Source organism: Papilio xuthus, unplaced genomic scaffold (genome assembly GCF_000836235.2).
Source record: "Papilio xuthus unplaced genomic scaffold, Pxut_1.1 DF828142.1, whole genome shotgun sequence".
NCBI lineage: Eukaryota > Metazoa > Arthropoda > Insecta > Lepidoptera > Papilionidae > Papilio > Papilio xuthus.
The window spans coordinates 5,599,305-5,621,652 of NW_013530507.1; the positions used below are offsets into that span (position 1 = coordinate 5,599,305).

General features: G+C 34.8%; 1 protein-coding gene across 1 annotated transcript; it reads left to right on the forward strand.

The window, feature by feature from the left end:
* The first annotated feature begins 548 nt into the window (after positions 1–548).
* Positions 549–20,020, forward strand: Tsp (Thrombospondin). Its single transcript, XM_013307093.1, has 21 exons — positions 549–661; positions 1,584–1,670; positions 9,652–9,822; positions 9,925–10,121; positions 10,551–10,857; positions 11,470–11,643; positions 12,711–12,827; positions 13,322–13,438; positions 13,549–13,668; positions 13,877–14,065; positions 14,271–14,506; positions 15,029–15,181; positions 15,375–15,581; positions 15,669–15,837; positions 16,471–16,648; positions 16,968–17,143; positions 17,698–17,803; positions 18,059–18,268; positions 18,514–18,697; positions 18,864–19,101; positions 19,554–20,020. The coding sequence occupies exons 2-21, from the start codon at positions 1,589–1,591 to the stop codon at positions 19,637–19,639; spliced, it is 3,417 nt and encodes a 1,138-aa protein (XP_013162547.1). The 5' UTR covers positions 549–661; positions 1,584–1,588; the 3' UTR covers positions 19,640–20,020.
* Positions 20,021–22,348: the final 2,328 nt, after the last annotated feature.

Here is a 22,348-nt window from a genome sequence, read left to right on the forward strand (position 1 = left end):
ATAAAAATGGATTCAGAAAAATCAAAGTTGATGAAGAAGCAATGACAGCGCAGTTTTTCAATCAGTATCGATTTTTGGGCGAATTAATTGGACCTTTCGCACTTATTTTGTCTAAAACATGGAGGTACTATGTTTATTGATTTAAAATCATCTCGGTATTGTTAAACTAAAAAGAATAATCTCAGGTGTTAAGTATATGAAATAAATTACAAAATAACACAATATTTTACAGGTTTTATCAGCTTAGTTTTTTATTTTAGATTCAGTAAATGGGACGAACGATGTTTATAATTAAACTTATAAGCCAAAAAGTCAATTAACAATATAAGATATTAAGTCTTATTTCCAAAAATAAGCAATAGTCGTTGTATTATTTACAGTGCTACCCAACATGATTGCTAAAATAAAATTAAGACCAAGAAGTTCGAAAAACTAATGTAGTACTTAAAGAGATAGATTTTGTGCTAAATTGAAATAAGTTATGGGCACAGAAACCATGGAACATAGTCGAGTACTCGAGTAGTACGGTTTGAATCCGAATTCAAATTATTGTTTCAGTCAGTTGCGAAAGCGCGCAGTTCGCGCACGCGCCGTTTTATTCTTTATTTAAAGTTGTTCGTATTTTACGCGGGAAAATTTTGGTTGGATTAATAATTTAACGGTAATAAACATTATTTTAAAAAGCGTATCCCTTTAAATAAGAAATTCGAAAAAAGCAACCCAAACAAAAACGATAAATATGTGCAGTATTTAGTTATTTATTGCTACAGAAACTTTTACATTTTACAGTTACCTTATACAAATGTATGGAATTTTAATTGATTTGTTTTGTGCTCGTAAATTTAAATAAAATTAACGTAAATACTTCCAAAGTGTTATTTTTAATCTCCTAAAGGTTATCTGTATTTAACAAAAACCATTAAAAGTTCAACGCGATGTGATATTACTTGTAATTTTTATTATTTTTTAAATTGAACTTGGTCATAATGGTCATAGATTAAATTAACATACGTAAAACATACATATTAATACGTAAAACTTAAAATCAATTTTTCCGAATTACGATCTTCCTTATAAATACTGGTTAAAATAGATTTAAAGGATTTTCGTTCATAACATACAAAAATGAAGGATTTTATGTCCAGTTATATTTTTTCCTTGAATAATGTAATTTAACTATGAGGTCATAATTATAAACATTATCTATACTAAGAATATATCCTAACTCTGTTAGTCACGTATGATTAATAGAAATATAAACTTGATAGTGTACATTCAGAGAGCTTACTTACATTTTACAACAGGTTCGATATTTTATTCTGAATTAAATCTGTGCATTCGTAATTTTAAGGAATTTACCGCCAATATAAGAACGACAATATATAAACGGTTACTTGAACTGTTCCTTAGTGTAGATTTTACGTATTAAATTATCATTAAGTGCTTCCCTTTGGGGTTAGGGGATATTTAACTCATACTTTTTGCTAATAAGACGGAAATTGTTGTATGTCTTTGAGTATGATTAACAAAATTCCGGTAACTAGTTGTATGGTTTGTATTTCATTGCAATTTCCGTTTCGCAGGCAATATGGCTTCAACAGCCATATGGGGCCGTGTTGTTTTACTCCTCGCTGCAGTGGTGGCTTCTATTGCGCTAACGTTTGATGAAGGTAAATAATATTTGTTCACAAATTGCTTATCACTTTAATTAACATTTACTTCTTTAATCGATCCAAAGAGCGCCGAAACCTATACACATGATCTGTTTAGTGGACGATTTTGAAGTCCGTGTGTTAAAAAAATTTTTTTGGATCTATATCAAAAAATGTATATTAATTTCAAGTCATAGGGTTTTATAGTACATTGTTTTTAGGTTAGTTTAATATTAGGCTGATTGAGCAGAGGATTTATTTAATCTTACTAATATTATAAATGCGAATGTTTAGAGGGATGGATGGATGGATGGATGTTTGTTGCAAACTCCGGAACAGCTCAACGGATCTTTATGGGATTTGACACAGATGTAGACCATAGACTGCAAGAACACATAGGCTTCTTAAGTTTTTTGTTTTAATACCGCGCGGACAATCGCTGTTGACAGCCAGTTTAATAATAATTATATTTAGTAAGTGTTTTATTTAATCTAAATTATAAATTCTTTATATATCTCGCAGACATTCTATTTCTAGACATTCTATGTGACTACAGCACCCTAAGTATAACAAAAATAGTACTTTATTTTAAGAAATTTAACACGAACTCGTATCTTTACGACAGTTAAATAAAATGTCTACATTCAAAGTTACAGCTGTCGTAATAATAAAGCTATTAGCGTTAACATATCTTCAAAACATAGTACAAAATGTTTGAAATGTGCGTAGTAATCTTATGTAGTTTAAGCAACCTACTCAATATGTTCGTTACTATTAATAAAATAGGGAATCTGTTATTTTGTCTTTAAACAATATCGCCCAAAAGTATCAGAATCTTAACTTATAATTTTTCAATTAATTAACTAAATTGAATTGCCAGCAGTAATCAAAGTTTTTAACTACGGGAGTCCCTTAGTGTAGATAAATTACCAGAGTGATGCGGATAGTCTATTTTTATTATAATTACCACATATTGAGTTATATTACCATATTTACTTGAGAGCTTCTAAGCTTTTTATATCTTTAGCTTGTTATTTAAGTTTGTCTACGCGCAGAACGACAAATTTAACCTTGCCACGACGAGACGTAATCCGTTTGTTCCGCTTTGTTTAGAACCGTGTAAATATATATATATATATATATATTTATATAAATGTTATAGGAGTAAACTTTAGTTAGAAACATGTAAGTTGCTAGAGTATGTATGTCTGTCCTTTAAAAAGTGGAGGTAACAGGCAAATTATCTTGAGTTCCTGACACCAAAATATCTGTATAAAACGTATCGTCATCCCTGTCATAATCTTTGACAAAACAGAGATAACAATATGTTTTATTCATGGATTTTGGTCATAGAAACTCACGGTAAACTAGCATCTTTCAATCATGGCAACGTAAAACATTATTTGGCGTCGTCAACATTTAAAAAAAATGGAAGGGTTTTTTTCCGAACGAATTTTTAAAATCGATTTTTCACAATGTATAAATAAAGTATGGCCAGTTAGACCAAATAACCGTAATTTTTTTATTTATCTCTGTTTCCTTTTATCAAAGAAATTCTCATAAGACATGTTCGTATGTAATTTGTAACCGATAGTTGTTACTTGAATTTACGCTTAGCTGTTAGTGGATAAAGTCAGTAGGTCACGGGCCATGTGTTGGCCATATTCGGCCAACGTTTGCGTAAGCCCTTCTTTATAACCACGCATTGAACTTACAAGGAAAGCTGGACTGTTATGATTGTGTTATTGTTGTTTTGCACGTTACCGTGGGTTTACACTGACGAAATATTCATATGAAAACATATTGATATGTCACTTTTGTTCTGATACAACGAGATAATAACTATTTACACTATGTTTAAATGTTTTGGGAGTAGAGACGTACGGTTAAATTAAAATCCGAAAGTTTGCATTTTGTCTTAAAGAGACGTGACCTAGATAGAGGTAAATTTTTATATCAAAAGGTGGCAAAGGAGTGAGCGGCGATCTGTAATCGCTGAAAAAGCGAAGCGACCGTTGATTTTGATGTTGATGTTGTTGCTTGAAATTAATATAAAATTGTATCTTAACACTTTAGCTGCCAGAATGATTTTTCGAAAAACGAAAAAAAATATTTTTTTTTAATCTTTTCCAAAACCATTTGAATGGAGCCTTGCGGGTTACGCTGCATACAACAATTCGATTAAAAAGGCACAGCGAGGTGTTGAATGGAAGTATGGCTTGTCGGATAAAAAGTCCGACACGGCCTGATTGAAACGTTAGCTTGTCGGACATATAGTCCGACTTGGCAGCTAACGTGTTAAAGTTAAATAATATCTGTAATCAGTTCATTTGTGTTTATTAAACTGATCTGTTTACTCGTACCTATACGGTTATTATAAGTATGGTTTGGTACATGTTTCCAAATTAGGAGATCTTGTATTAAGTCCCACACAGTACTTTAAATTTGTAGACCATGTGTATTAACAATCACTACCGCTTCGCTATTGTTTTTACGCTTTCATTTAAAAAAAAAACTACTAATGTCGCCGTTGAAATGTTAAAAACATCTGTTTCTAATTCTACTACGTTCTGTTTAACCAATTACGTAGTCCAATTTGATGTGCCACTTGATTTATGATAGCAAATTACATATGTGAACTTTATGATTCTATTTGAAACCGTTCCTAATCGCTATTAAAGATGTTTCTTGTCTCTTAATTTATTTAATCTATATTTTTGTTGTTTTAATTTATAATCTGTTAATCTACTTATGGTTTGGTAGTGGGTATGTTTTTGGCGCAATGCTAGATGGATTTTTTTTAATGTGTTGGGATATTTCCTTATAATAGCGTTATATTTTTTATGTGGCCAGTTATATCAGTCTAATATAGGTTATGGTTGAATCTATTACCTCACACCGCCACTCATTGTCCTGCGCCCACGCTTCACACCCGGGACTACGATGCAAAGATTGAACGAATCGCATTTATTCTCATTTAATAGAGATTCTCAGAAAATATGCTTAGGTCATGGACATATAACATATATGTTTAATATGTGCAACTTCTTGAATGTATGAATGAGTAGTTGTGTGGTGTCTTAATTTTATTATCCGACGTCAAAAGGGAGGTTCTGATTTTATTTTTTTATAACCTCAGAACTTGACTCCTGGTAGACCGATTTTGATGATTCTTTTTTATTCGAATGCAAGTGCTTGTCAGATCGTAGTTTTTAATTTAAATTAGAATCTGAAGAGTATTTTTATAGTTATAGCAATTAATATTTCTTCCCTGAATATAATTCTCAAAGACCTAATTTAGAGTCTTATGTCAAGTTGTCGTCTATATTATGCAATAACCAACAGCTTGAATGGAATTAGCGTGGGCAATGTTTCGCGTTCAATGAACAAGCTGTGACGTCATCACATTACCTCACTACTCTACATCTCAGACAAACGCTCCTTCAAGCGCAAAACTACTAATGCACGCTAATTCCTATTGAATCTGATAATTAGATATTCAAGTTGAATTAACTTATCAAATAGACGTCTTCATAAATTGAACTTATTTTTTTTATAACATAAGGTGACAAACGAGCGAGCGGTCACCTGAAATCGCTGAAATAGCGAGGTGAAGCGTTGCCCATAGACATACGCAATCGCATATGCGTTGCCTACCTTTAATCGACGGAGGAGGTGATGCACATAAAGAAAATATCTTATTTTTCCATGCATCCTCTCATCCGGAAAGTCCACTTCCACTTCCCATCCCTTCATCATAAGAGAAAGGGTGGGAAGGGAAAGAGGAGTAAATTAGGCCTTCGGCACGCACACTCCTCAGACGAAAAGCGGAATTGCTTCCACTTCACGCCTGTCTTCTGTGTGGTCGTGGTATTTTACCGGGCGAGCCGGGCCAATTCGTGCGAAGATGTTAAAGCGGGCTCTACCACTGTTATTATAGGAATTAGAAAGCACATTATTTCAAATCTTCAGACAATTTATTATACCTATCATAATTATTAAGGACCCCTGCACAATAAAGACTTTTAGTCGCCCTATAGTTTGATCGAGCATATAATCGGTGTATGTGCGAACGTCCGCTTAATCTGACGACTAAAGGTCTCTAGTGTGCGGGGTCTCTTAGAGTGAAACTTACCATGGTACAACGTGTTAAATAATGATTTACTCTCATAAATACGTTTAAATAAATGTCCAAGCCTAGAATTATTTGTTGGCGTTACCATGTTACTGTATTAGGTAAAACAAGTCCCACGGTATTATAACAGTCCGATGGTGTGGGTTGTAGCTAAGTTTTTGTTAACCAAATTCGATTGTTGTTTGAAGATATTTTCCTCGTTGATTCTGGTGCCTGGATAACCTATTAGTTGACACACACATTTAACTAATAATTTGGCTAAAACATTGAAAAATATTTTATTTTATTTTAGTCGTTATCTTATTGACATACCATTTCATATTGCCTTTAATTTTTTATATTCTTTCTTTGTATATAACCCGAGACTATGGCTTTTTTATAACTGGGTACTAATGTTAAAGCTGTATCACAGGATGGGTATTGAGGTCAGGGTCCCGTCGCGTCCAGGAAGACCCTACATGGCGGGGGCGGGTTTTTTTATCCCTTGACCGTTACTTCGTTCCTCACTTACATCACTGTCTTGATTCAACCATTTATATACCGCTATAAAGACGTTTAAGAATTTATTGATTACTGCACTCAGAGACTTAATGACGATTACCAAATCGGCACTAAAGTATTCTCAGTGCTTGCTTGATTGTGAGTGTAGTTAATGATTTTGATTGCCTCCTCATTTCAATAACTTGTGAGATAAACATAAAGATTCTGTATTTGACGCTTTTATAAAGATCTAGCTGGCGCCCGAGACTTCGTCCGCGCGCAATTAAAAAACCTAATATTTGACCTATGTGTTCTTCCAGACTATGTTCTACATCTTTGCCAAATTTCAGCGATATCCATGCAGCCGTTCTGGAGATACCTTCAAACAAACATCCATCCATTCTTCCAAACATTCGCATTTATAATATATAATAATATTAGTAAGAAAAATGTAAAGAGGTTTCAATACTATTGTTGGTAGGTCTATTGCTTTTAGTAGAAGTAATTTTTAGGTAGCAACAATATAGACTTTTTGCATTAAGTGACATCTTATCTATACATGTATATAAAAGAAAGTCGTCTTTGTTACACTATTTATAACTCAAGAACGGCTTCACCGATATGGTTGAGAATTGGTGAGGAGGTAGCTTAGAGCCAGGAGACGGACATAGGATACTATTTATTCATTTTTTCGAATCTACGCCTTGAAGAGCTGCTTTTTATTTAAATTACTAATATATCTCTAGAACGGCTGAACGGATCTCTTTTAAATTACGGAACGCATAGGCTACACTAATTAAGTTTTTTATATATCCACGCGGACGGAGTCGCGGGCGACAGTTAGTTAAATATATAAAACAGAATCTTTGAAAGCTTTGTAACCTTATATGAGATTAAATCTTACTCGGTCGAGGATAAATTTGCCAGCGTTTATATGGCAAACGAAGCGAAACATCCGGCGATGAAACAAAAAAGTGTCACGTGACTCAAACTTCTGTTTGTGTCATCCAAGTCGAGAATAACATCAGAAGGGTTGGGTTGTGTAAGTCAGTGCCCTTGTTACGTCATTGACGACATTTATATATAATGTGTATGATTTGGCAAGAATTTGTATGAGGTTTGAAGTATGAAAAATAAGTATAAAAATATTCAAGTTCAGAATATTATACATGTAAAAAATAATTACATTTTCTATCGACTATTAAATAATATAGTTAGTTAATAATAGAAAAATAACTAATTAATAAGAAACATTCTGAATAGATCGAATTTGAGGGCTCATATTTATACTAATATTATAAAATGGAAGAGTTTTTTTAAACGTGCTAATCTCAGGAACTACTGGTCCGATTTTAAAAATTTATTTTTTGTTGGATAGTCCATTTATAGAGGTAGGCTTGAGGCTATATAAGATTACGCTGCGACCAATAGTTTTCTTAATACCGCGCGGACGGTGTCGCGGGCGATAGCGAGTTCTTAATAAAAGTCGTGGAAATATAATTTCTCTACAAGGAAATTATATTGTTCTAAGTTTAGTGAAGATTAAGAAACAAATTGGTATCGAAGTTTGGATTATTTATGGATTCTCTCCAATTAAACTTTTTAATAAAACATTTAAGTTACGAATGATAATAGCATTATTTCTTACCAAAACTTGGAAAAATAACTTTGAAACCAAGCTGTGGAGACTACTTAATAGTCTAGCTATACTAGCCAACTTATCGGACAAATTATTTTTTTTAGTCATTGTCAACACTTTGTACGTCCACAGCGAAGGGCTCAAAACCTATCCAATTTGGGGCTTTCAAACACGCTAGGCCAGTGCGGGTTGGTTGACTTCACACATATCTTTTAATTTCTTCGTCAATATGTGCAGAATGTAGGTTAAATGTATGTAAATATTGTTAAAAACCTAAAAATGTGGCAGTGTATTGACCCAACCTACTACCCAGTCTTACTAAAATGTTGACGTTTGTGTCCCCTTATTCATTCCGACACTGGACTTTGTAACGAAAGCACGTCATTCGGGCTAAAGGATTCTAACTAATATTGTCTAAAAATATGAAAATCGAAAAGCACATTGGTACATGGCGGGGATCGCACCTGGACGTTAAATTACGGTACGGGCCAGTTAGGCGCTTAATAACTGCGTGACCGACGCACCTTTTTTTCTAGTACTTTGTACTTAAAAAAATTTCATGTCGTAAAAGCGTTAAATTAAATAAGATAATATAAATGTAAGTCGTCTTAAATGCTGTTCATTGCGTAAAAGCGTGTGAAAAATTCTATTCGTCGATCAACCTTGTAGGATCTTGGAATCAGACATGTATCTGGTCACTAACTGCAAATAGTCTTGAAAAAAAAAGCAGATAGTACCGGCCCTATATCCATAACTAGGCTACACCGTTCTACAGTTACTGAAAACAGGTTTTATTTGTTTTTTTTTTTAATTTATAGACAGGACAATAGAATCCATTATTGAAGATATAGAGATACTTTTATAGAATCTTTTATTGTTTATTTTTAAATGAATTGCGTGTGCAGTAGAAAATATTTCAGACTAACCCTCGTCCGCGACTCCGTCCGCGTGGAATGAAATAAAACTTAATTATATCCCGGCAATTATTCGAATTTTCTAACCTTTTAAACCTTCCGTAGATGTCCACGTAAATTTCATGACCAAAATAAGAAAAACCCGTTCAGTCGTTCTCTAGTTTTAACGAGACTAACGAACAGCAATTGATTTTATATATATAGTTTATTTGTGAATATTACACTCGTAAAGGAACTAAATTTCAATTGTTTAGGCTCATTTTTACTTCCTAAGCTTGTAGTTTCGTGCAACTATTTACGAAATATGATTTTGCAATGCTACGTATCAGTAAAGCTATAGTTCAGTAGGTCGAAGGCCTCTTATCTCAGTCACAATTCATGAATTCAATGTTCCTTATCTTGCTGCCCCATTGACATTAGTACCAATTTCTTCTTTGCGGATTGACGATTCACAAAAAAATATAATCTTTTATCTCTTTTATAACACACTACATTTGTACGACGTTGCTAGGTATGTTATATTAATTTAATAATGTATTTCATATTTGGTATAAAATAATATAACGCTAATTAGTCCAAAAGTTTAGTACAGCGCCCCCTATCTATAAAATGTAACGACAAATCTCGTACAAATTTTGTCGATGAAGTTATGAATACTTTTTCGCAGAATTTCGTGCTAGGTTCCATTTACTATTTTTTTTTTAAATGAGATGATAAAGGCGAAACGGTGATGAAAATCGTTTGACAGAAAGTCTATCTTATAATTTTGGACATTATCAATTTAAGACTTATCCCTTCTTTTTTTTCTTCAATGTGTTATTTTAATTCCAGAAGCGACAAACGATGTAATAGCGGCTGCTGGTTCAGCACGGGAGGGGGGAGAGGTTGCCATCTTGATCAAAGGACCGCAAGGGAAGGGCAACAGGCGAGAAGTGTTGTTCCGTGCCATGGCTTCCGATGATGACGCCATTTCTTTGTACTATAACCACAAGACCAAGAAAAGTAAGTTTAGTAATGACTTAAACTCTGATAATTGGTGCATATGCAACGTTGTCTTCTATGCAACGAATAGCTTTTTGTAGCTAAAGGAATGTATATTTTCAGTATCTCTGGAGAGTCTTACCGGCAGTAACCTGAAAGGAGTATCCTGGGGTCTCGGGTCTCATGCTCATGAAAAGTTAATACTTGTGGTAGCGTTAGATAGAGTCAAATTATACGCTGGCTGTAAATCTCTCCACTGGCACGACATGCCAGGACAGCACGATGTTCTACAGCTGTTCTCGAAACAGAAGTTAAAATTGGTAAGTTCGTCGCCCTTTCTCAGTTACAATTGGTGTTCTACTTTTACTCTATTCACCCGTAATATTAAGAAGCTAAATATTATCTAAGTAAGCGTCGGTGGCTCAGTGGTCAAGCACTTGACTTGCAATCTGCAGGTCCTGGGTTGGAATCCCGCCGTGTACCAATGTGTTTTTCGATTTACATATGTACATTTATCCGACGTTCTTACGGTGAAGGAAAACATCGTGATGAAACCTGCACATATCTGAGAAGAAATTCAAAGATATGTGCGAAGTCAACCAACCCGCACATGGCCAGCGTGGTAGACTATGACCTAATCACCCTAAACTTAGGGTAGGCTCCGAGCCCTTCGGTGGGGACGTATAGTGAGCTGATGATGATGAAATATTATCAGTGGTTTGTTTTTTACTTAATTATATTTATTCCAGTATCATGAAGAAAGTATACCAATTGAGGTCTACGGCAATGAACATGCAGCTTTAGATGCTTTAAGTTGTGAAACACATGAAAGTGCACTAAAACCACCAACACTAACGTCTTCTGATAAATCTGACGTAGAAGACGTGAAGGAATTCATCGCAAAAGACGCTCGGTTGAAGAGAGAAGAAGAACAAATGCAAGGAGATGATTATAGAACGAATATGTATATAGATCCAAATGGTATACTTCCACAGCCACCACAAGTGACGACACAAAGAGGAGATATTCCATCAATAGACATAGAATCATGCGATGGTATGAATTATTAAATACTATCTTTATATATATATAATATATAATTCTTCTGTGAGTGTGTATGTCACTGAACTTCTCTCAAACGACTGTACCGATTTTGATGAAATTTTTTGTGTGTGTTCAAGGGGATCTGGGAATGGTTTAGATTCACAATTTTGTCCGCTGGACAATGTTTTTTTAATTAATTTTTAATTTATTAGCAGTTGTTGATTTTGGAATGTTTTACATTGGATCCGACAGACGGCGCTACCATCGCAGTGTCAAATTTTAAATAATATTCAAATTAAAGACGTGTAGACAGGACAACGTCTGTCGGGTCCTCTAGTATTATACTCGTATAATTAACGAATTGTTAAAAGATTGATCTATTTAGCTGTCAGTGTCATTAACAATATATGGTATAAACTGTCATCTTACTATACTATACGTGGGTTCACACACCAGATCTTCGTCACACCCATTTTCTTCTTGACCCCTTTTAGACAATCCATCACTTTCTGCCTAGATCTAATTTCGCAGTTACATATAATTGTGACACAAATATGATGAATTACTATTTAGTGTCACAATTATTTTAATTGGAACAACTTAACGCTTTGTATATTGTTCCAGATGAATTAATTCGTCAGCTAAACCTTCTTAGACAAACCATTGAAATGCTTCGTAGAGAAGTAGGTGATCAGAAGGGCAATATTGACAGTTTGCGGAACCAACTGCGTGCTTGCTGCAACCGAGTGCCAGCGCCACCACCTGTCGAAAGATGCACCAGCTCCTCATGTTACCCTGGTTATTGAACATTTCTTTAATTCTCAATCTGTATTATTTTAGCCTCTAATAATTTATTGTACTTTGAATTCAGCTCAGATTCATACAGTATTCTTTGATTCATTGCTTTTGTATATATGGTTTCGATCCAAATTCCGAAACGTTAAATTCCGTTTTTCGGTTATTTTGTGAAAATTTTAAGATCATTTGAAGAGATAATGTAAAATAAAGTTAGCTAATGTTACAATAGTTTCATAAAAAAGGGTTTTACCAGAAATATTTTAGAATTTACTATTGTTAGGAAGAAAAACCGAAAATGTGACAGTGTATTGACTCAACTCTAGCCTTACTAAGGAGTCTTTGTGTTCCCTCACTATTCATTCTGACATTGAACTTTGTATCGAAAGCACGTCATTCGCGCCGAATGATTCTAAATACTAAAACTATATTTAGCGTAATTTGCAGTTTATTGGTTTAGAGTTTGGATTGGAACAAAAATGTTTATGTGAAGGTAAATCAAGCAACATGTATTTATCGAATGTGTGGGTTTTAATTAAACTCTTCGTAAATATTGAACGCGTTTTATTTCAATGACCACATTCCTTTATTCTCGCAGTTCGCTGCCTACATTGTACATAGTTTTGAGTTCCGCCTACGCAGAATTATTGAACTTTGAGTTGCTTGATTAATCTTGGCAAAAGGGATCAGGTAAAATAACTATCGATTTAATATTTTGGACTTCTTAAATAAGTTTTTCTTTTTAAATATGAGTCAAGTCTATTGTAAAAATTATTTAATATAGAATAAGTGACTTATTTCACTTCAAATTTAACTTGGTTTCTGTTAAGACTTCGCATTATACTACGCGAAATAACTACATTCAGCATACAAATTTTAAAAAAATATATAACTTTATTAAACCTTCAAAAATTAATCATGATGTTGAAGGTTTTGTCTTATAGTGACAAACTAGAAAGATTTTTCTATACGAAATACTTTTTGAATGATCCATCTTAAGCGTAACACACAAAACAAAATTATAGTAAAGTCAGGAATAATATACATTTATGGCTTAAACAACTGGTTAGGTGTGGAATGTCGTAATACGGCGAGCGGTATCCAGTGCGGCTCCTGCCCCCGCAACATGGAAGGTGACGGTAGACGCTGCAGACCAATACTTTGTAACAGAAGACCTTGTTCACAAGGTAAGATTTATGACCCAATCACTTAGAGGGTACGGATATGCAATACTGGAGTGGGCTTGAATCCAATCATTCAAATATTGTGAACACCACAAGCTTCAAGCTTATTTGGAATTGTTAAGAGTTAAAAGAAATATTAGTAGTTAGGTAATTTATAATTTTCCAGTCACATAAAAGTAAAAAAAAAAGTTTTCGGGAGTGTATTTAAAACAAAACTCTTTTGGTGATGGCAGAAAAAAAGATGAGTGCTTTGCAAACCAATAGACATAATACTTAGCTGTATAAAAGTTGATATTTTACATTAAAGAAATTAGTGATTCTGTTTCTAATGACTGATTAAAGGTGCAAAAGAACAAATAGGTCTTTGGAATTGAATTGACCTTCACTTGCAAGATGCGTGGTCTTCATAAAGTATACTAGAAAATTCCGGATTTTAGAACCCAAATACCATTAAATTTCTTATTTTAAGCTACTCTCTATTACTTAATCTATTACAGGAGAGTTCTGTATAGACACAGAGCAAGGGTACCGCTGTGAGAGATGTCCATCAGGCCAAAGTAGTGATGGTATCACTTGTCGTTCATCTTGCAGTTCTAACCCATGCTTCGGTGGTCGTAAGTAAATAGTTTTGACGTCAGCGTTCTTAAGCTTTAACTTGGAATACCTTTAATCATTTAAACCAACAATTTCGGTTCAATTAATTTTATTTGTTCTCTTGTTCAAGGTGTAGTCTGTCAAGATTTACCAGGAGGAGGTTACCGCTGTGGACCCTGTCCAGCTGGTTTCCATGGTAACGGAGAAGACTGTCAGAGACTCTCGTGTCATCATATCTCTTGCTATCAGGGTAAGAGAGAAATATAAAAAAATTTAAACTTCACAAAAATTAATAGGGATCCGTACCTGAGACCAGAAAGATCTTGGATTTTATGGGACTATTAATTTCTTGTTTATTTATAATACGATAAAGTTTGACTAAGATATTATTAGCTTTTCTTCTTCTCCTTTCTTTCCACATTTTCGATATTTAATTAAATTAATTTTATTTTAATCAGGCGTGGAATGTCAAGAGACATCATCAGGACCGCGTTGTGGCTCTTGTCCTGAAGGCTACATGGGTGATGGGCAGAGATGCCAGCATATCTGTGACACGAGAAAGCCTTGCAGGGAGAGGAAGTGTACGCCGATAGCAACCAGCCCATACTACCAGTGCCAGGAATGCCCTAAAGGATTCCAATGGAGTGGTATGAAACAATTGTACCTCTCGTTGATGTTAAAATATTTTCTTTTGAAATCAAATTTCTTTGATTTGAAGACATGGCTTGAAATTTCTTATCCTGCACCTTTAGGTCTTTTAATAAAATATTCTTCAATAGGTTTTGCCATTATCAGCTCCTAGGTTTTTAGACTGTTATCAAGTTGATTTAGAAGATTTTTGTTAAAAACCAGGTTACTCGTGCGTGGATATCGATGAATGTGACCTGATCCGTCCATGTGACGAGCTGGTGTCATGTCGCAATGAGGAGGGCGGGTTCATCTGCGGACCTTGCCCCCCGGGATACGCGGGCAGTACGGGGTGGCGCGGCGCGGGGGATGAGCGCCGTCGGGAGCGTTGCATTGATATTGACGAGTGTGAAGATGGACGCACAAGTTGTCCTAGAGGAAGATTATGTGTTAATACACCGGTGAGTATAAACTGCTAGTCTGGAGATGTATTTATAAGAATACTAGCAGTCGCATGCGACTTCTGCCGCGCGGCTCTTAAAATAAAACTTAATGAGTAACCTACGTGTTTTTCCAGACTATGTTCTATATCTGTGCCAAATTTCATCAAGATCCGTTTAGCCGTTCCGGAGATACCTTCAAACAAACACAGAACCAAGTCGTCGTATATCAGCTGAGCTGGCCACTTTTCGCCGCTTTCTTAATTACTTGTATTCAGATTAGATCATAAGTTATCACAATTTATTCTTTATATTGTGTGGCAATTAACGTTTATTCTCTTCTGGTGTCTTCTGTTCTGTTCTGTTTGTGTTACTAATATTTTAAATGCGAAAGTTTGCACCGATGGATATATGTTTGTTAAAGATATAACCAGGATAGTTCAACTTGATGAAAATTGGCACACGTAGAAAAATGTCTGGAAGAACCCATTATTAAATAGCGTTTACGAAGTTTTTTTTCAATATGCATTTGATGTACTTTAGGGTTCATATACATGCGTCCCGTGTGGTGGCAATTACTACGTGAACACGTCGCGGCCGTGCTTGGAGCCGGGCTCGCTGGTTCAGCGCTGTGACCCTGCACGCTGTCGCAGGTTCAATGCCGTCTGTGGCTTCGGACGGGAGTGTGTTTGTGCGGTGAGTACCAACGGAAAGTAACAACTACAGTCCAGAAAACAGCATATATTTTTATCATTATCGGCTGATCTTTCTATCTTTCACTACTACTATGATTGGTCATGAAGACATCATCAATAATAGATAAGCTACTAAGATATAGGAGTATAACTTTCCTAAGTTTCCACAAAAATTTCTATTTATACATCTTCAGACTGGATGGGCGGGCAACGGAACCGTGTGTGGACCGGACAGAGATCTCGACGGGTACCCGGACCACAAGCTGCCCTGTAACGAGGTGCACTGCAAGGCCGACAATTGTCCGGAAGTCTCTAACTCCGGACAGGAGGACGCGGACGGTGACGGCATTGGTGACTCCTGTGACGCCGACGCTGATGGTGACGGCATACCTAATATTCCGGTAAATAATCTTATACCTACATGGATAGTGCTAATTATAATTATATTTATATTTACATTTTTAAATGCTTTCTTATTAATGTTTTAGGATAACTGCCCTCTAGTAGCAAATCCGGATCAACTGGATAGAGATGAAGACCGAAGTGACAAGAGAGGTGACGCATGTGACAACTGTCCACGACGTTACAATCCAGGACAAGAGGACGCAGACCGCGATGGCATTGGTGACCTCTGCGATACTGATATGGACAACGATAGTAAGACATCAGACTTACTACTTAGTCTCTCTCATACTAACATTTATAAAGAAATGATCTTAACACGTTGACGGACAGTAGGAACAAGCGAAGTTCGAAAATTGACACTATATGTTTTTGTGATTTTTAGAATGTTAGAAGTATAGTTTTACTCTTTCTGCTTAAATAAACTTAATTTTGATTAATTTAGTACCTTTAATTAGGTTGCGGCTATAACCGTCATGGCGCCAGCGGACTCTATACACTAAGTGATAGGACGATATATAACAGGTGAAATATGAACTTCAACCTAAAAAGATGTTTTCAAAACACGACACTATGCTTCTACGTATACGCCAGTAAGTGCACATTTGTGCTGCTATAGCCGTAGTGTCTAAAAACGACCGTTTCGTTTTGGACGGCTATAGCAGTCATGCCACATTGTGAACTTCGCTTTGACGGCTATAGCCGCAATTGTCCGTCAACGTGTTAAAGTAATGTTTGTCCCTAGGCAGAAAAACGACAATGTATTTGTCGATGTTGAATTAAAAAAAACCGATAGCACGATTTTTTTATTTTTTTGGCCTCATTCCGTCTTTCAATTCGTTTAATTGTTTGTTTTTTTCTTACGTTTATTGAAATAATTTTTCCAAGATATTTTGAACGAGGATGACAACTGTCCCCGTGTGTACAACCCGGGCCAGGAGGACATGGACGGCGACTACATAGGTGACGCGTGTGACAACTGTCCTCGCGTGCGTAACCCCGCGCAGGACGACGCCGACAGGGACAACGTCGGTGACGCGTGTGATAGCGATGTTGATCGTGACCAGTAAGATGTTTGGATTGACCTATATATTTGGATAGAAAAATAAAGGGGATTTTTTTGTTAGACAGGGAGATTGAAAATGGTCTGTGCATAAGTAATAATAAAATAAGTGAATGAATGATATAAGCTCTGGTTTTAAATGAAATTAATTTAACAACTTAGATATCAAAACTCTGAAGTAACGATAATTTTAAAATAGAGACAATATCAGAAAGAAGAGAGTTAGCGAAATTATTGTGCTTTGGTACATTTTGTGTAATAATATTTTATATGAAATCCATTTTCAGTGTTTGTTAAAAATGTTTTTGCACTTGCATTACAGAGATGGCGTTCAAGACGGCTTAGACAACTGTCCTAACTTAGCTAACAGTGACCAGCTGGATGTGGACAATGATGGCAAAGGTGACGCGTGCGATGATGACATTGACGGCGATGGAATACCCAACTTGGAGGACAACTGTCCTCTTGTCCCGAACCCCAATCAACTGGACAGTGACGGTAATAAAACTTAAATAACGTAGTTTTGAAATTATTGAAATTAGTTCCAAAATGATTACTGCAAAATCTAATGAATGTATACTTTGAATATTAACATTGTAATATTATCAGAGGCGAAAGAGTAGAGGCTCACATGATCTTAAGTGCTCTTGAAGGAAATAACATTAAAAAGTCTATATTTTAAAAAATACCAGTGTTACTTTCTGTGCTTTTGATTGATGTTGATTGATTTAAATACTGGGACTATTGATTAAGGACTGGTCTTGGATATCCAATTTGCAATTTCGATGGGACTTGCAATCTGCAGGTCCTGGGTTCGAATCCCGCCATGTACCAATGTGTTTTTCCATTTCCGATTTACATATGTACATTTATCCGACGTTCTTACGGTGAAGGAAAACTGTATATATAACCCATCATCATCATCAGCTCACGTATAGTGAACAAAAACTCTATACAAAAAACAGTGTCAGTGACTTAGTAAAATCATCTAAAATCATACAAATTCCTTCTTAAAATGATATTTCATTTGACTAATTACAATGTATTTTTAGGTGATAGTGTCGGTGATGTATGTTTTAATGATTCCGATGGAGACAATGTTACAAATCCTTTAGACAATTGTCCGAACAATTCGAAAATATTCCGTACAGATTTCAGGTATGTGTTTCATTCATTACAATAGTAATTACTAAAGCTAGGTACTTTGATGTGCAACTACTTTTATAAATCCTTTCTGATCTTTATGGATAAAGGAAGAAAACAAAAAAGAACGCATACGACTCAATTGGGTTAAAATATTTATAAAGTGTAAATGTGTAAATTTTTGTATATTTTGGGTAATTTTGCACCCGTCGTGTATGTGAGTTAGTGTAATTATTGGTTATACTTTTTAATTTATTCCATATATTTTAGAGAATACATGACAGTCAGATTAGATCCAGAAGGTGAATCACAACAGGATCCTAACTGGGTGATAGCCAATGATGGCGCGGAGATCCTCCAGACCCTCAACTCTGACCCCGGCCTTGCTGTCGGCTATGACAACTTCGGTGGTGTCGACTTTGAGGGAACACTGTTTGTTGATACCCAAATAGATGATGATTATGTTGGATTTATATTTGGGTGAGTTTTGTTAAGTTTAACTTTCCTTAAGAGCTTAATCTAGAATTCAGGGCGGTTTAATGTTTAATTAAGTCCCTTTTGGTAGACTTTTCATAATAAATCTTGAAGTAAGGACTTCCCTTATTGCCCAACTGACTGTGTGTGGTACTAAATCCTCTTTAATTTCTTTCCTTAGTAATTTTTCGACTATTACCAGCAGTCCATATGTATCATACAAAGTTGTGAAATTACGTATTTACTAACAGATATCAGAACAACAAACGTTTCTACGTGGTGATGTGGAAGAAGAACACACAGACGTACTGGCAGACGACACCGTTCCGTGCGGTGGCGGAGCCCGGCATACAGCTCAAGCTGGTTAACTCCAAGACCGGACCAGGCAAGACCCTCAGGAACGCACTCTGGAATACAGAGTCTACTCCTGATCAAGTAAGATAAAAACTTACTAACTTTAATAGATAACATTTGTTTGTATAAAATAAAAATAAAAACCGTTTTAAAATCGTTTCTGTGACGTATTTTTACGAATTTCTACATCCATCTATAATTTAGATAATGAATAAGAACTCTAAATTTGAAATTGCTTTAAATCCAGGTGACTCTTCTCTGGAAAGATCCTCGTAATGTCGGATGGCGTGAGAAGACCGCGTACCGCTGGCGTCTGCTGCATCGGCCGAAGATCGGTCTCATACGTCTCAAGGTGTACGAGAACAACCGGCTGGTGGCAGACTCCGGCAACGTGTACGACTTCACGCTTAAGGGAGGCCGCCTCGGCGTCTTCTGCTTCTCACAGGAGATGATCATCTGGTCCAACCTCGTCTATCGGTGTAATGGTCAGTACACATTTACATCGAATACGCTAGTATATAATAATATATAATAAGACATTTACACCGATTAAGCTGGGAAACAATTACACATTTACACCGATTATGCAAGTACACAATTACCCAGTTTCACACATTGCGCAAGTACAGAATTACACAAATTCACCGATTACGGAAGTACACAATTACACATTAAGTACACAATACAATAATACACAAATTGTATATTTGAGAGAATTGTAGATTGAGTTAACTTGATTTTTGTATTTCGAGTAGTAATAATTGTTCCTCACATATGAACTCTAAGGATTGAGGTTTAGGAAAACCTTTGGCATGCCAGATTGGTTTACTGTTAATTGGTAATCTTTTTTTTTACTTTATAATTTTATCAAGCATAGAAATAATATAGCTGCAGATTATTTTCATCATAAACTTTAGCATTTTTGTGTTATTTTTAGATAAAATACCTTCAAACATCGTGTCCGAACTGCCGACACGGCTGCTGAAGAAATTGGAAGTCGACCACAACTTTATTTACGCTTAATACTTATACAGTATTGAAAATATTTGTAACAGATGCATTTGATACTTTAAAGTGTTACTAATAACATAAATAAATTTATACAATCTTTAGAATATTGAACTAAACTCGTCATTATTATGGTTACTTACAGAATTTATTTAAAAGCTTTAATTTCAGATCAAACTAGTAAAAATAGTAGCTTCATTTGCTTCTGTGTGTTCTTCAATATATTAATTATTAATGATTCGTTTGTAGTTTTCAGTTTAAATGGCAACGTGTTAATCGTTCGAGAAGCTTTATTATATTGTTCATCTCTTTTTTATATGTTTTAAATATGAAAATAGAATTTTATAACGAGTGAAAATTCTTCGTTTTTAAACCAAATTAAGTGCCATTTGGATACTGTTGAGAAAATGTGTTTGTTTTGTGTTTTTCAATTTAAATGCTGTATATATCTATAAGTAAAGTTATGTATGAATTTTATAGATTTCCGAGTTTTATAATAAATATTTTTTTAATAATTAATGTATTTTTAAACTATTTTTGTCTCTGATTTTAAAAAGAAAATGACAGAGATGAAAAATGTTTTTGTAGAAGTGAAAATCCAAAGTTATAAGGGTACCCACTGACTTATACATAGGCTATAAGCCATAGCAGTTTGTGCCTCTTTGTTTTCCGCCATTTTGGCGCTGACCTTAGCGATTAATAGCAGTGGTGAGGATACGAACTAATGATAAAGATATAATAAAACTGACATATCAACAGGCATTTAAATCGGAATAAAGAAAAAGCTATAATTTCCAAGCAATTACCTATAAAGAGATCAGAGCCAGATCATTATGGTCAACTAGCTGTCGCCCGCGACTCTGTCCGCGCGAAATTAAAAAAAACATAATTGTATTAGATTAAGTTTTCTTCCAGACTATGTTCTATATGTATGCCATATTTCATCGAGATCCATTCAACCGTTCTGGAGATACCTTCAAACATCCATCCATCCAATTTATAATATTTATATATATAATTCTTCTGTGAGTGTGTATGTCACTGAACTTCTCTCAAACGACTGGCCCGATTTTGATGAAATTTTCTGTGTGTGTTCAAGGGGATCTGGGAATGGTTTAGATTCACAATTATGTCCGCTGGACAATGTTTTTTTAATTAATTTTTAATTTATTAGTAGTTGTTGATTTTGGAATGTTTTACATTGGATCCGACATGGCTGAAATCCGATATGGCTGAAAATTGGTGAGGAGGTAGCTTAGAGCCAGGAGACGGATATAGGATACTATTTATTAATTTTTTTCGAAATTATGCCTTGAAGAGCTGCTTTTTATTTAACTTATTATCTATATATTACGTTTTTTATATATCCACGCGGACGGAGTCGCGTGTGACAGCTAGTATTAGTAAGCTAAGACAATTGGTCCGTTTCTATTTCAATAAAAAATATTCTTATAACTTTCGATGTTCTTATTTCAAATTAGAAAGACATAAATGACAGTGACAATGACCATCAAAATATTGGACACGTGTTGTATTTTTTGTAAGTTATAGCTTTATTAAATTATATCATATTAAATAAATTCGAATTAAATGGAACAAAGTGCAGTTGAAATCGATAATGATCAAGGAATGCAAGTTGAAGAAATTAGAGAGAGTAATGAAATATCTGTTCCACAAGAACAAACAGATCAATCACAAACTATAGACCAAAACGTAGATGCACCAGGTCATGTTGATGCAACACCTGAAAGAAAGGAATCTGCAGTCCACGCTAGTACAAGTAAAGTAAATTCAATAATAACCAAAGAATTAATAAGGGGTCGTCAAATTCTATTACGAAAATGTAAAACAAACGCTAAAGATTTATTAGCAAAACTTGCTAAAGGATTTATACCAATTTCTTTGGAATTAGGACCTAAAGGACGTAGGAGAAAGAGAAATCGTAGATTATTTATCTGTGAGAAACGTACTGTCAGATCAGAACGGACTTTACGAAGAAAATATAACAGACGAACAAGAAGATGTACCCGATGCGACCATTCTTGTCGTACTAGAAGAAAGTACTACTAATCTTTGATTTAAACTCGTGACAACTAAGAATATAACTCCGTTTTATTAAAAACGATGAGGATTTCATACTGGTGTCAAGATAATTATTCAACATTTCGATAGAATTTATTTAAAATTTATTTTATATTATTTTGATTAAACTATAGAGATTTATTATCTTTTTAATTATGTCTTTAATTAGTAATCAAAGTATTACAGACAAGCTTTAAGTGCAGTGACTTTTGAATTTTGTTAAATTATTTCTGTTAGTTAAAATGGTCCAAGTACATTCTTGGGGACCATAGAAGAAACGCGGAGTTGCGTTAGCATGAAATAAAGTTGATATCAATAAGACATGTAGAGGAATCGAGGCAATTATTAAAATTTTGAAAGGGATCTACGAAAAAAAAACTTGTGAATCTCTGGTTTAGTAGCACAAAGTGCCTCGCAAACTGTAGTCAGCGCAAATTGAATGCAGACTATTATGTCGATAGACAATCCATTTACGATCTTTTTTATTAGAGTTTCAAACATGCTGAAGTTTTGATTGAAAGGTTTTCTATACCTGAAAATATAAAGATCTTAATAAAATGTGGACTTTACCCAGGTATCAAATATGTCTGCGCAAGATGAATACATCGGTCGAGGATTTCGTCTAGACAGAATTTAATAAAG

Excerpts from the sequence above, each read along its gene's own strand:
- Tsp (XM_013307093.1), top strand. The coding sequence starts at position 1,589 with ATGGCTTCAACAGCCATATGGGGCCGTGTTGTTTTACTCCTCGCTGCA. Across the intron at positions 9,823-9,924 it reads TAACCACAAGACCAAGAAAA|TATCTCTGGAGAGTCTTACC; the intron begins GTAAGTTTAGTA and ends GTATATTTTCAG. Across the intron at positions 19,102-19,553 it reads CCTCGTCTATCGGTGTAATG|ATAAAATACCTTCAAACATC; the intron begins GTCAGTACACAT and ends TGTTATTTTTAG.